Genomic DNA, 15,332 nt, shown 5'->3' on the forward strand with positions numbered 1-15,332 from the left:
AGATCCCTGTGGTGTTGATAACCCTACTGATTTAACATCGACTTCTGTCATTGTAGGTGGGGAGGTAGATGAAATCTATCCTGTTGATTCCGTTCTTCAGGGTCGTTTACGGAATTCTGAAGCACTGAATTCGGTGCATGTTCAGCTTTATCATTTGACAGCTTCGCAGCGAACTGACGATCAATTTAATTACTGAACATTATTTTCGACGCTCCTTCTCGTACAAATCTGATCGATCATGACATTGATGTGGGATACATTTTTGGCTGGATATTTCCACTTTCAAAAAATATAGTTTCTCAGCACTTTTTCAACCCTGGTACTTACATGAACTTTGCTGCCAATCAAGCAGACAGATGTAAGTGCATGTTTTCTCACTCACTTTCAGTACCTGCTTTATCCTGCTCAGGGTTGCAGTGGATCCAGAGCCTATCTCGGCAACACTGGATATAAGAAAGGAACACACCCTGGATGGAACACCAGTCCATCACAGGGCACTATGCACATACACATTCATACCTATGTGTGATTTATCTTAGCCAGTCCACCTACAGCCCTGTTTTTGGGAGGAAACCCACATGAATACAGGGAGAACAAGTACGGAAACTCCAGACAGACAATCATCCAAGCTCAGGAACAAATCCTGGAGCTACCCACTTCAGCCACAGCACTGTCTAACGGGATTCTGATTTTATTTAAACCAATATGGCAGACAAGCAAAAGAGCTAGTCAATACTTAGAAACATGAGACAGGCTAAAGGTAAGATGATCAACAAACAGACATAAACTGGACAAGACCAAATAAGTAAACATGTAAATAAACAAAAGGCTATGGGTCAAAATACTAATCAAACCTGGAAGATAACAAAAGCTTGGATTCATCACAGAGACAATGCTGGTGCAAGACTTATTTCAACGGAGTTTGATAGCAAATAGGTGAGTTTTAATAGTAAACAGGTAAATGAATGGAAAGGTGCTTGATGAGCATGTCAATAGAAGATCATGGAAGTGTCATATTTTGTAATAGAGTACAAAACAACCAATTTACATAATATATTTATATAAAGAGTACATCAGTGTTGTATCTAAAAACAATGTTAAATTTTTGCATAATTGAAAAAAATTATTATATTGGGATTTTTGGTTTGTTTTATTATTATATAATTTAAAAATATTTAAATTAAGTAGTTATGTTCATGTATTTGCTTCACAGAGACAGAAATATGAATTAATAATACTCTTGTTCATCTATGCAAATAAAGTCACCTCTCCTAATTAATTTTTGCATTTTGTATCACATGAGGGTTAAACAGATGGAAACACAAAGTAAGAACTTGGCATTCAATGTGTTTTGAAAACACAGTTTTCGTAAAGATGTAGCGAAGAACATTTCAATAGACTTTAATAAATATTAACATAGAGCAATGCAAATTAAATAAAGCCCTAAAATAATAATAATAAAAAAAGTTTCATATTTAATAAACGTACCTTTCCAACATAAAGTGGCTCTGTTCCTGTGTACTCTTCCACCACAAAGAACTGGTTCCACACCCATCCTCTCTTCACTCTTTCACGGGTCACTGGGCCTTTTTCAAGTGATTTGTCCTCTGAGAAAACACTAGTCCTCTCATCATAACAGGACCCCAATCCCCAGCAGTGCAGCACTCCGAGAGTCACAACCAGCGCGTTTGTCCTTTGTCTCCACCGTGCAGCCATTTTAGACAACTCTCAGTCTTCTACATGTGGCAAAGATTCAAAGACACAATCAAGAATAACTTCTCTTTCCAGTGTTGCTATTGAGTGTGGAAAAATAATCCAAGTAAATGTGCTTTAATAAGATGGGTTTGGATTCAATACATCCAATAGCTATCTCTCTTTTTTTAAAACTTGCAGCTGCTGGAAAGGGACTGAGGCATTATTTCCAGCGGAAATGCACAGTTAGTGCCCAGTTGTTGAGGGGTGCTCAAGTGTCAGGAAGAAGAGTTCACTCTGCTGTGCTGGGTACAAGGCCACAAAGTTCTAGGTCTGCTACCAACACTCTATGGCATAAGCAGGGATTGGGCAGGGAGATATGAGAGCACAAAGACATGCTTGGAAATCAAGATAGCCAAGTCAAAAAGTTCAGGAGTTTTTTTCAGGCTGAAGCTCAGTAATCCCAATGATTCTCTTCCAAGTAATAGAAACATAGCTGATAGTAATGTTGGTTTACTTTTTAGTAACTTTTAAAAGACAAATGTGTCAAAATAGGCCATTTCTATTGTTCCATACCATATGTGGATATGGAGCTCACTCTTCAAACAAAGAAACAAGTAGTTAAATAAAATGCCACAGTCCTGAATGCAAATATTCATATAAACTAGGAGATGCTGAAATTCTGGTTGCAGGAAACGCATAATGTACTGAATACAGAGCAGGATTTGTTTGGTGTTGTGCCATAGCTGTCTTCAATAAAGTATCAGCTGCATCCACAGTGGACCTCCTACAGTCTCCAAGAGAACATGCTGGAAAATGAGCAGGCCATCTGAAATAGAACACACAGACAGAAATAATAATTAGTAATAAACTTGTCTAATCAAATAAGCTGGCCAGTAAGTGTATACCGGTTTTAACCAATAAAAGATTCATGTATGTAGGAAGAATGTTAAATCTGAGAGTTTAAGGGGTTAAAATGGCAACATTTCTGCTGTCACAATCATGTCATTGTCATTGCTGTGCTAAGAATAATCCATCACCCAATAATATCTCTTCTCATATAATGCTCCTTTACACTGATGAACAGGATAAGGGCTTAAAAAATTGACAAATGCTTTGCACCTGATGGGCTACAATCTTACAAAAAAGGTCAAATGTAGAATCCTTAATGGAAAAAAAAACACCCTGGATTACACACATAGTAATATTTATAATTAACATTGTCAAGACTAAATAAAAGAAATACCAACATCAGCTACCAGTTAGTAATATTAAGTGCTATGTTTTTTATATTAATATTACTTCTAAAAACATTTTTTTTTATTATTGGACTAAGCATAATGCAGCCCATCACCTAAAAATAACTTGACACCCATGCTTTAGGGTTTATGCAGAAAAATACAATAGATAAATAAAAATAACATCCAGTGAGCATAAATGCTTTGTTGATGAGTGAGTTCAGAAGAGAATAGCCAGACAGGTTTGATCTGACAGAAAGTCTACAGTAACTAATAAAAAAAACACTCTTTACAGCCAAAGTGAGCAGAAAAGCATTTCAGAATGCACAACACACACCAAGCCTTGAGATGGATGTACTACACCAACAGAAAAATCACATCGGGTTCCCATCCTGTCAGCCAAGAACAGGAATCTGAAGCTACAGGGCTCACAGGTTTACCAAAACATATTCTGGTCTTTTTACAATTTTCAACTGTCCAGTTTTGATAAACCTGTGCCCACTGTAGCCTTGAATTCCTGCTCTTAATTGACAGATGTGACATGTGATGTGATTGCTATTATAGCCCATTCAGCTCAAGTTTCAGTGTGATGTGCGTTCCGAGATGCTTCTCTGCACACTACATTTGTAAAGAATGCTTATTTGAATCACTGTAGCCTTCCTGTTAGCTCAAACCAGTCTGGCCATTCTCCTATGATTTCATAAACAAAGCATTTCCACCTACAGAACTGCCACTCACTTGATTTTGCCTTCTATCACAGTCAATGAGATCATATTTATTCCACTTTCTGTTATCTGATGTGAAGAATAAATGTACCTCTTGACTGCATTATTTTATGCATTACACTGCTGTCACATGATTGGCCGATTGGATAATTGCATGTATGAGCAGGTGTGCATGGATTCCTATTAAGTGGTTGGTGAGTGTGTATGGTTGTTCTTTCTGGTTCTATATAAACACCTACTCACACTGACTAAGCATAACAAATTCTGAATTTGAATTGTAAAACTGTTTGTAAGCTTTCCTGTATGTTTTTTTCTATAATCAGTACCTGCTTGACCTGTCTACATATGTCATTCTCACCCTTTCCACTGTTGTTGTTGTGCAGCAATAAAAAGGTTGATTTTATTTATTCACTCCAAATAAGTGCAAAACAAATTTGATTTTTGAATGAGTTTTTCAGAACCATTCTTCCAGACCCTGTTGCCATGTTAATTAGTCAATTTGCAGTTCTTATTCCAAAACAAAAGCCTGCACACAGGGAAAAAAAAGTGTTGTTTTTTTTCTACGAATAATCTACCTGCAAACATTTTTTTCCAAGAATGTTCAGGCTCAGCAAAAATCCAAATAAGCACAAGAGCCTGATGTGTGAGTTAGTCAGGTGTGGTGAAGGCAAGAACTGTGAGGAGGGGAGACAAGGGGAGGGTTATACATCATAGACCTGGTCTGGAAGCCTCTGACTGACTAGCTGTGACCTACAGCATTGGATTTACACTAGGGGGTATCTGATTAATTGCATGAGGGAGCACTAATTGGATAAATGCATTCATCAATTAATTATATCTGTCAAGGCAGTTAGCCTAATGCTTCAAACAAACAGTGGGCCAGGAGGTGTAGATAAGCTACAGTCCTGCTGCATGCACAAACATACAACACTGGCTAATGATTAATGGTCTTTTGAATCTTTCTGAATGTGAAGAAAAACAATGTTTTGAGTGGCTGAGGTACCACAACCTCAAGGCCAAATGATCATGGCATCAGCAATAGCAAATGCTTAGCTGATATGTAGGAGTCATACAGAAGGCAGTGGTGAGGAAAGAATAAAACCTCAAAGGCAAAGTAAATCAAGCAGAAAAATACCAGTCAAGTCAACAGATATTAAAAAGAGTACAGATATGCTAGGCATGTTTAATATGCATTATGAAAATAAATAATTGGCAATATGAGACATTTATATGATCTGCTCATTTACTCGAACATAAGGTTACAAGAGTGTGACTCCTCCACACAGGCGAGTTGCATGCAAGCCATTTTCAGTGGTACACAACTTGCTGCATAGTTATTTACATAAGTACACGCAGGCCCTGATTTAAGATCACAAATGAGCCCTGTTACATTCATTCACCTTCAGTAAATGTTTTATCCCTATCAGGGTCACAGGGGATGCAGAGACAATCCCAGGAACTCTCGGCTTTCAGGCAGGGATACACCATGGCAGGATATCACACGCTCCCATTCGCATGCTCATTCACCCTTAAAGGTAGTTCAAAATCACCAACTGCATGTTTGAATCCTGACTAGATGCCCAAAAGAGCATAACTGGCCCTGGGTAGGATGGTAGCACTTTTTCCCCTGACAGTTAGAGAGATACCAGCCAATCATGGGCATCTGTGAGCTACTTTGACTTAGCTTGAGCAGCAGTTTGTGTGTCACATGGCTTCATGTGTCACAGAGGAAGTACATGTTAGCGCTCAACCTCCCCAGGTGGTAGCTGTTGTGCATAAAAGGTAGCTAGCTAGTGGGTGGGAATTGGTAATGACAAAATTGGAGAGAAAATACAGTGTAAAAAAAAGTTCTGATAGAAAACATCAATATAAAATCCTGTGACTCCTGGAAGAATAAAGGTGATTGAAAACATTTTCAAATATTCTGTTTAGGCATCGGTGGTATAAAAGTCCTGGGCACATCTAATATGAAACCACATTTATGGTAGTAATATTAATAATCATTTTAGAAACTTTCTGATGAAGGTTACATCCACCTTAATCCAGATCTGAAAACTGCATTTTCATTTGAAAATGCGCTCCGTCTACACTGGTATTTTCAAAAGTTTTCTAAAAATTGCTTGTCCACACTGAAACATCTGAAAATGCTTACATCCCTGTACTGCACGTGTAAAACTGTACGAGGCTTTGGCCTGCATCAGTTCTGGCAGGCATTTATTTAAAAATGTAATCTGGAGGTAGTAGAAAGTGACATTAAACTTTAACAATGCTATCTAACTGGATAACAGGCACAACAATTGCAATACACTATCGTCCAACATCTTGTTGGTTTTGATTTGAATGGGTCGCATGGCTGCGTCACATGACTAAGAATATGCCATCATTTTTGAGTATCTTCGTTTTCTCAGTCCACATTATAATGTGAATTTTTCGCTGGACAAAAATGCTATCTCAGCGTGGACAGAAGGCCAAAACATAGAGAAAATATGTGTTTCAAATTTATCCGAATTAATGTAGACGTAGCTATGCTTTAGCTGATTTTCTCATCGGTAAGACTTGGTAAATTTTTACAATTTTGTCTTCAACTGGCAGAAACCTGCTTCCGCAAAATTTCATACATGTTCTCCAGACAAAAAAGTGTATTTCATCCTTAATAAATCTTCGTAGGTGCAACTAAACTAAAGACAACAATTTTGTAATTCTAAAGTAATTCTTTAAGTGTAATGTCTGAACTAGTAATTGGCCAGATCCTTTCTGGCACTTCCTCTTGATTTTCTTGATAATTATTGGTTGTGTTGAAATTTTCAGAAATTAACACTTGATTTTCACCAGTGCTGCCTTGTTAGCACCCATATTTGAAAGTCTTTCTTTTACTCTTGTCTATTCTTATATTCAACTGGCCTTGGTGAGTATCTTGGTTTGTTGCTCTAACTGCAGGCTATGTTTGCGGAAAAGGGGATATGACACGTCACATTTACAAGAAGCGTGCAGCTGGTAACGCTGGTCACAAATGCAGAACATTTTTGCCAATATACTTGTAGAATACAGTTGAACTAAACCCAACCAAAATCACCAAACAAGCTCACTTTACAATTATTTGATCAAAAGCTTTCCATGTTTGCAATTAGGCTTGATTTTTGTCCCCTACAGAGCTCACTTCAAAGTTAACACATGTTTGTTCCATCTTCGGCCTGAAAAGAAAACAGCTCAGGGGAAAGAAATTCATTCATTTTAGTAGATCTCCAGTTCCCCTGTGCATTTTTTAAAGCATGTTTTTGTACTGGACCTCGCCATGTGTTTACGATTAATTAGAAACCATTTACATCAAATAGTTTTATGGGTGAATGTATCTGTGAAGTCCTTCCTCAAGCTGTACCATTTGCTCACATTTGCTCCAAGAACTCTTCTGCATCTTCCAGAGAATCACAGTGTTTTTCCCTTTCAAATCCTCTGCCTTGCTGCCTTCCTCTCTTCTCTTAAAATTCTTTTTAAGGGAGCACAGTTTGTCTCTAATTAAGGCTGAGAATGTGGTGTGTTAATGAACTGGCACTGGGAAAAAGAGCAGTTGTTGCTGGTGCAGTTGGACACACTCAGGAGTCACAGGCTTGAGTTAATTATTACGATGTCAATTAGCAAGAATCACATGTAAGGGGTGGTGGGGGTTAGCAAGACATCAGCCGGGTTTGATACAAATGTAAGGCCTCACTTTCTCCACGCAAAGCATTATTGGCAAGCCTGGGTTGCTCATTCATGACCTATTAGGTCGCAGATTGATTAGAAAACATGGCTGCTACTTCTCATCGGTTGCTAGTCAGAGAGTGGAGATGACAGCTTGTATCCATGGGCTGAGAGGAGACATAACACCAGAGATTGATGGGCTTAGGGCCAGAGCCAGAGACTGACAGCCTTTCAGTCACTCTCCCTCATCTTCTCTCTACACTATCTCCCTCTATCTTGATGTCTTACACTCCACAGGCTACTTTTCAACCTGTTCGGCATCCATCTGTTTAATGTGAGTTACTGGATGTCTATGGGCCAGGTGTGCTTTTCACTGTCCAACAGGCAAAAAAGCATGGCTTTTTTTTACTCCCTACTCACTGTGGCAACAACTGTTCAGAAACAGACTTTTAATCTCTTACAAAAGTTTTTCCAGTGGTTTACTAGTCCCTTGTAGCATTATTATCAATGTCCTGACCTTGACTTCCATTATTCTGGATTTCTGAAAATGGATTTACTCATCCCTGTCTGCCTGTCTTATGACACCCTCTTTGGACTTTGATTATGATTTCTGGGTTGTCCTAATAAACTCATCGAGCACATGCACAGTGCTGTTAGAAGGTTTGTGAACCCTACATTTTTCTGTATTTCTGCATAAATTTGACCTGAAATGTGATCAGATCTTCATCACCTAAAAGTCCTAAAGCTAGATAAAGAGAGCCCAATTAAACAAATGATGCAAAAACATTATAGTTTTTTTTTACATTTATTTATTGAGCAAAATTTAAAATATTAAATATCTTTGGCGTAAAAAGTATGTGAAAGTCTGAGTATCCTTTAATTTAAAGGGAAATTGAAGTTAGCCATTTCAATCAAGGGGATGGCAATCAGGTGTGAATTTTTGCTGGCCCTCTCAAGTTTCAAGAACAAAGTCTGGTCCTCACCACACAGGTTTATAGAAGTGTGTCTTGCCTTGATCAAAGTAGATTTCTCAGGACCTCAGAAAAAGAGTTGCTGAGCCTCACCAGACTGGAAAAGGTTACAAAACCATTTGTAAAGAGTCTGGCCTCCACCAATCCATTGTGAGGTAGATGATATACAAATGGAGAAAATTCAGCACCACATTTACTCTCTCAAGTGTGGTCATCCAGCAAAAATCACTCCAAGGGTACAGCAAATAATATTACGGAAAGTCACAAGGAACCCCAGGGTAACATCTACAGGCCACTCTTGCATTGAGTAATGTCATTGTTCATGAGTCCATCACGCAAATACTGAACAAGAACATTGTGCATGGCAGGATAGCAAGGAGGAAGCCACTACTCTCCGAAAAGAAGACTACTGCCCATCTGAAGTTTGCTCAAGACCATGTGGATGAGCCAGAATCTTACTGGAAGAATGTTATGTGGACAGATAAATGCAAAACTTTTTGATTTCAATGAAAAGCGTTATATTTGGCAAAAACCAAATACTGCATTCCAACCACGAAGCATGGGGTGGCAGTAGCATGGATTGGGGCTGCTTTGTTGCCTCAGGATTTGCTGCTCTCAGGATGGCTTTGCTGCTATCCAGGATGGCTTCCCATTGTTGATGGAGCTATGAATTCTGAATTGTACCAGCAAATTCTAATGTCAGGGTATCTGTCCATAAACTGAATCTTAAGTGGGTCATGCAGCAATACAATGACCCTAAGCGCATTAGTAAGTCTACAAAGAAATGGTTAAAGCAGAAGAAATGTAACATTTTGGAATGGCCATGTCAAAACCTTAACCCAAAGAAATGTTGTGTAAGGACCTAAAAAGAGCAGCTCATGCCAGGAAGCCCACCAACATCACTGAGTTGAAGCAGTTCTGTAAGTAGGAATGGGCCAAAATTCCTCAAACCCTTTGTGCATGATTGAGCATCAGTTACCAGAAATGTTCGGTTATTGCTGCTCAAGGCTGAAAGCAAATGTTCACATACTTTTTCTGACAAGTAAATTTACTTTTGGATACTTTTGTTCAATAAATAGATGTAAAAACTATAATGTCTTTGCACCATTTGTTTAATTTGATTCTTTTTATCTAGTTTTAGGACAGATGAAGGTCTGCTCATATTTCAGGTCAAATTTATGCAGAAATAAATGCACAAAATTGTAAAGGGTTCATAAACTTTCTAGCGGTACTGTACTTCCATCCAGTCTCTAACCACAAAACCTTGCATTAATTGTTTTTTTTTAATGCTGTTATACAACTGCTAGATTACAACGATGATGGTTCCTAGGAACCTGATTACAAACAATCCAACTACATGACAGGCATGGAAAGTCATCAAGAAATGGTTCTGTAAAACCAGTTCAAAGGTTCTTGAAGAGATGACTAATATCCATCAAAATGCACAAATAGACCAGGTGGAGATGCAGACAAAGCAGCATATGAGACATGTTTGTCATCTGTATTGCAGCAGGTGGAGAACACAGAATGTGTAGTTTTCATGCAAATCAACATGAGACTGCATTAACTGGAAAGACTATTTTCCCCAGACAAAAGGTCTGCCTCAGTTTCTTTAAGTAATTATAACTGCTAAACTGGTATGATCGTTCTACTTCCTCACTGTGTCCTTGCAAGTGAAATAATAAAGAGCTTGAAAAATATAGCTCACAAAGAACTATGCAGTGGAACAGATACAACTTAGAAATCAAAAACTGCCCCACAGAAAACTAGACAAAAATGGACATTAACTGTATAACCTGCATAACAATTAACTGGGTGAATTTTGTAGTAACTCAAAACCCTTCTTTAGTAAGAACAGTAACTCTGTGTTATAATTTTTATGCCTCCAAGACAGCAAAGGAAATGTAAATTTTTGTAACTGACCTACTTTCAAAATTGTGCCGGGTTATAGAAAGGTAGATTTCAAGCCATTTGCCTGTAATATTAATAGGTATGACAACTGCCTATAGTTATGGGGGGAAATGGCACCTGAACTTGAAACAGCCATTAGAAAAATATTTTAAGGTCACCAAAAGTAGGCTGTTATAACCAGGAAATGGAGTTAATATGGATTGACGTGGACAAGTAAAATAAAATTTATTCTAGATAAAAATGTGAAAAGTTGTTAATTAACATGAATGAATTAATGAGATATTTTATAATATCACAGTATTGGTCAATCATTTTAAAACACACAAGAAAATGGTGACAATGGAAAGAAGTATTTTGAAATATATGAACATCAACAACCTCACTTAAAACTGCAATATCAAATTTTATTTGATTAAAAATGAACAAAAATCAATTTTTGAGCAGGTATGTAAAAAATCAGTGTTCAAAATTGTCTCCTTACCTTACCCTGATTTGCACTGGTAAGCTTATTTATATTGATTTATGATTTATAATTTGAGCTGTCAGGTTGGATTTTGGAGGAAATGTCAGTTTGACGCCATTTGCATGGCCTTTGACATCACCACACCTTTGTGTGGTTACATCACATCCGTGAGCAAAAATAAGAAGAGCCAGCTACTATACTGTATGAGGGGGCTGAGAATGGTGAGGTGTTTGTCCATACAAGAGTTGCTTAGAATTTTAACTTGTCATCTAAATGGCTGCTTTAATTTGGATAGTTCTAAAAGCAATCATGGTTGACATTTGGTGAATAAGCTGTTGTCAAAACCAAGAAACCTCAAACTGCAGAGTGCCTTCAGTCAAAAAGGGAAAGCGACTTAGCCCGTGCTAAAATGAGAATAAATATCGGCATGGCTTTTGAGACGTGGCGACAACTCCAAGATCTGAAGGGATTGATCTGAAGAGGATTTCTATTTTTTATTCACTCGAAAGCCTACGAAAGCAAGTTCTGCACATAAGCATAGCGGGGATATTCTGTGTGTGGTTGTGCAATGTTGAATTATATGATTGGCCATAATACCTACAGGCTGCAGCCAATGGGAACGCTTCTCTATCAGTGCACGTCCTCACAGGACCACCTCAGGGAAGTTAATGGAGTTTTAACAGAGCCGAAAATCTTAACAGAAACAGTTACTTTAACAGATGTGGTAGTAGAAACTTTGATATGGATAAAGCTGCGTGCACATACCTGAAATGATCCAGGTTTAATCTATTTTGAACACCCTTATTCATCTTAATTTATTTTCACCATCATAGCTTACTAAGTATTATATCCACAGTTATGTGAGCCTACATGTTTATTAATTCTCTCCAAGCAGAGATTCTTTTGAATTAACAGTCCTGCCATGGCCATCCCAGTCCCCTGACCTGAAACCCATAGAAAACCTGAAGGGTGAACTGAAGAGGAGAGTCCACCAGTGTGAACCTCGAAATTATAAGGATCTGGAGAGATTCTGTATGGAGGTACTGTCTCAGATCCCTTGCCATGTACTGTCCAACCTCATCAGGCATTATAGGAGAAGACTCAGAGCTGTTATCTTGGCAAAGGGAGGTATTGAAGTATTGATTAAAAGGGTGCCAATAATTGTTGCACACCTACATTTAACAAACCTATTTCTTTTTATACACCTCTTTATGTAGAGTATTTTTATGAATTTTTTTAACAGAAGATCAAAAGGTTAAACAATTAAGAATCCCCCCCCCCAGTGTATTTCGGCCATTTCCACCACTGTCACTAGTAGGCATTAAAGTTACAAGAGGCAACAGATGCATCTGAATTTGTACCTTTGAATGAAAGTTGATTAAATGTTTGTATATGTCAGCCTGGTAATGCCAATTAATGATATTAGTGGGAACCAGTTCATGTTTTTTTCTGTAAGGCAAAAAAATATATATTAGTACTAAAGTAATTTGAATCTGTATATTTCAATCTGTTCAAAAAACAAAAAACAAAAAAACACTCAGCTGTACCAACTCTAGTGAACAGATTAACTGACTGACACAAGGTGTCTGTTTGGGGGGGGAATATATGCAATTACATAGAACTAATGCAGTTATGCAGTTAATGTAAATGCAGCAAAAGAGAAATAATGTTTTTGTTATTTCACTGTATGAATGATTTCATGACGGATGGATGGTTGCCAATCGGTTAGATCATTACAACTTTAAAAGTCTGATGTGAAGTGATGAAGTAGTAAACGTTTACTGAACACAAATGTTTTATAGTCAATCAACGTCTTGCAAGCTAATATTTGAGCAGGCAGCAAAAACATCGGAAAGGTGAGTAAACATGGGTGAAAACCAATTCCAAATGTGTTTGTTTTTGTCAGAAATGAAATGTACATTGAGAGAGCTGAAATGTTTGTCAGAAATGAAATGTACATTGAGAGAGCTTCTGCTATAATGTACTATACTGTACTGGTGTAAGTAATGATAAAGTAGAGTTGAATTTTTCCACAAAGTTTGCCACACCAATAAAATAACCTGTGGGTCCAAACTGGCCACCACTGTAAAAGTTCTGGATCCACTCCTGCACTTGCATATCTTACCGCTAGATTACAGAAAGAAGTATGAAAACCATCAGAACATGTGCAATTTCTGACTGTGAGGCTGTGATACCCAGTGGGATTATTTGGCATAAAAAAATTAATAAATCATTAAATTTTATTATAATAAATGATCATTATGAGATTTACGCCTGTCTGATGGCATTTGTATTATTATTCTAAACACATAATAATTCAAAAAAGGTGCTTCCAATTATTCAGTCTACGTGCACAATGTAGCATTTGTAAATAAATAAATAATGTTGGGGTACTGAAGCGAGCACACATATTTGGAAAAATCATTCCAGGCCGACAAACTGTTTATGCTTGGCAAACCAAACATTTGGAATACAAAGTCAATTAGGCAACATTAACCAAACACCTGGACTGGCATCAAAGTCTGTGTTGTAGCAGCACCCAATTCTTGCATTTGGCTGCAGACAGAGAGCCCTTGAGATGGGCTATTATGATCTGGAATGAGGAAATGCTTTAATGCAGCCACTGAGCTGGAGAGTCTCATCTTGGCAGAGTGGAGAGGTACGGGTGAGTGAGCCTCAGAGGGGAGTAGTGTGGATTGGCTAACCACATCTTCGGTAATGGATGGAGCATGGAGAGAGAGCATGTTGCCTCGCATTAAGCTCCGCATTTGCTTACAGGATGTAATGAGGGAAGACGTATATGGTCATTGCCTTAGAAGAGCAGGTTGTCTAATTATGTTAATTGCAGCCTGCTTCGCCCACTTTCCCTCTCCTTTCATTTATGTTGGCTCTCTCGCCCTCACTCTCTGGCACAGCCTCTCGCAAACTGAGAAGTACTTAACTACAGATCTGCTCTTTTTTAGTGCTCGCACTGTTCCTCTTTAGTCACCTTTTCTTGCCACTCCATCTCCCATTTGCTTTTGACATTTTACCTTTTGCTCCACTTCCTACAGCTCTCACTCTCTATGCTTTCTCTCACTGGAGTGCACACCGTGCTGCCCAACCTGTGCTCTGCCAGATGCACAATTATTCAACTGCTCATCTTATGGAGTGCTGGCACAAGTGAGGCCAAAATAGGCACTGGCCAATGATCGTAAGGACAGGAGAGGAATTGGCTGAGTGAGTGAGTGAGTGAGACTGCTGGACAGCTGGGAGCTATGCTACTAGGGATGGCATCTGGGATGGCACCTCAGAGTGCTGGGTCAAAGTTCTCCAACAGAAGCCTGAACCTGATCCATAAACACAGACTTAGTAGAGGAACTACCCATGGAGACAGCTTGCTATCTAAGTGCCACACACTGATCATACAAACATGAAGAGTCAGTTGTAGGACCTTAAGGACAACCAGGCAGCCAATAAAGTCACAGAGTGATTAAAATTTAGCTTTTCACAGCTTATCACTACCTTCCACTGAAGGTACTCTAAACGCATTCCCTCAGACCTTCAAACAATAAGTCATGGACTCACCCATAGGAGGGGGCCCAGCTAATGTGTTTACAGACCAGGTTGAATAACACAAACGACCATTGTAGAGGGCCATCTGGCAGGATGTTGCCTCTTGGTAATTTATCACCACCCCCAGAAAACCTCAAGGAGTTAAGAAATAAAACTCTATCCTGGAGCAAGTTGAAAATCCCTGGAATCTAAGTTTATACAGTCTTCTAAAAGGACACAGACTCTGCAATACCTTTCCGGACTTCATTTCTCTGATCATCTACTAGATTATGTGTCGTCCTCTCTGCAGATCACCCGCCCGGAATTTTTTAAATGCTGGCTCCTCTTAGATAAGCAAAAACAAAAGGGAGGTCTGCTCACCCTTACCTGGATTAACCCTCAGGTCGTAAAATGGAGACTGTGAAATCCAACAGACCTTCCTTTGTCTTCTTGTGACCAGCATGGAAGAACAGAGACATTCCTGCATGGAGTTCACTTAATGCCTTATGATTCCAGATAAGGCATTAAGTGAAAAATAGTATAAAAAAAAGTGAAAAAGTATAAAATAGACTTTGTCATCGCCATACTCTTGTGCCATTATACATTACACCACATATCTCACAATTGACTGACTATTATCATTTCTGTACACTCATGTATCCATGGCCAGAATCCAAAATGGTAATCCTTGTGTTTTGTTAACATATATATTTACTAGTATCCTGCGCGAACTAACTGTTGAGTATTGTGAACTATAGTAACCCCATATGTAACCTAAAGGTAGCTATTAGGCTTTTATCATCTGGTATTAGGCCAATATACCTGGCACAGTATTCCTTATTGCTAAATACTTCATGTTTGGTATCTGTATGTTGGTCATAACATTTCTGGAATGCTAGTGAACGGCAAATTATAACAACTCCTCACGAAAATCCCTTTTTAAACATAAAAGACAAAGTAACAATAAAGTTGAATGAGCATGGACCCTAACAGAAATTATGCAGATTAGCTGGAGGGAAAGACCAAACTCTCAACACGTCGTCCAAAAAACCACTTCAAATTGGTTAAGACCCCTAGAGGGCTGAGACGGTTAGCAAGGTTTAAAAGGTCATGCCACGGT

At 38.4% G+C, this 15,332-nt stretch overlaps 1 protein-coding gene across 1 annotated transcript in view; it reads right to left on the minus strand.

Annotated features, from left to right (window-relative positions):
- Window positions 1-15,332, minus strand: part of LOC128614554 (cadherin-22) — a 151,400-nt gene that overhangs the window by 112,785 nt on the left and 23,283 nt on the right. The window contains exon 2 of the mRNA XM_053635956.1: window positions 1,489-2,521. Coding sequence (XP_053491931.1) covers window positions 1,489-1,716 — 228 coding nt within the window. The 5' untranslated portion in view covers window positions 1,717-2,521. The remainder of the gene's footprint in view (window positions 1-1,488; window positions 2,522-15,332) is intronic.

Source organism: Ictalurus furcatus, chromosome 11 (genome assembly GCF_023375685.1).
Source record: "Ictalurus furcatus strain D&B chromosome 11, Billie_1.0, whole genome shotgun sequence".
Lineage (NCBI taxonomy): Eukaryota > Metazoa > Chordata > Actinopteri > Siluriformes > Ictaluridae > Ictalurus > Ictalurus furcatus.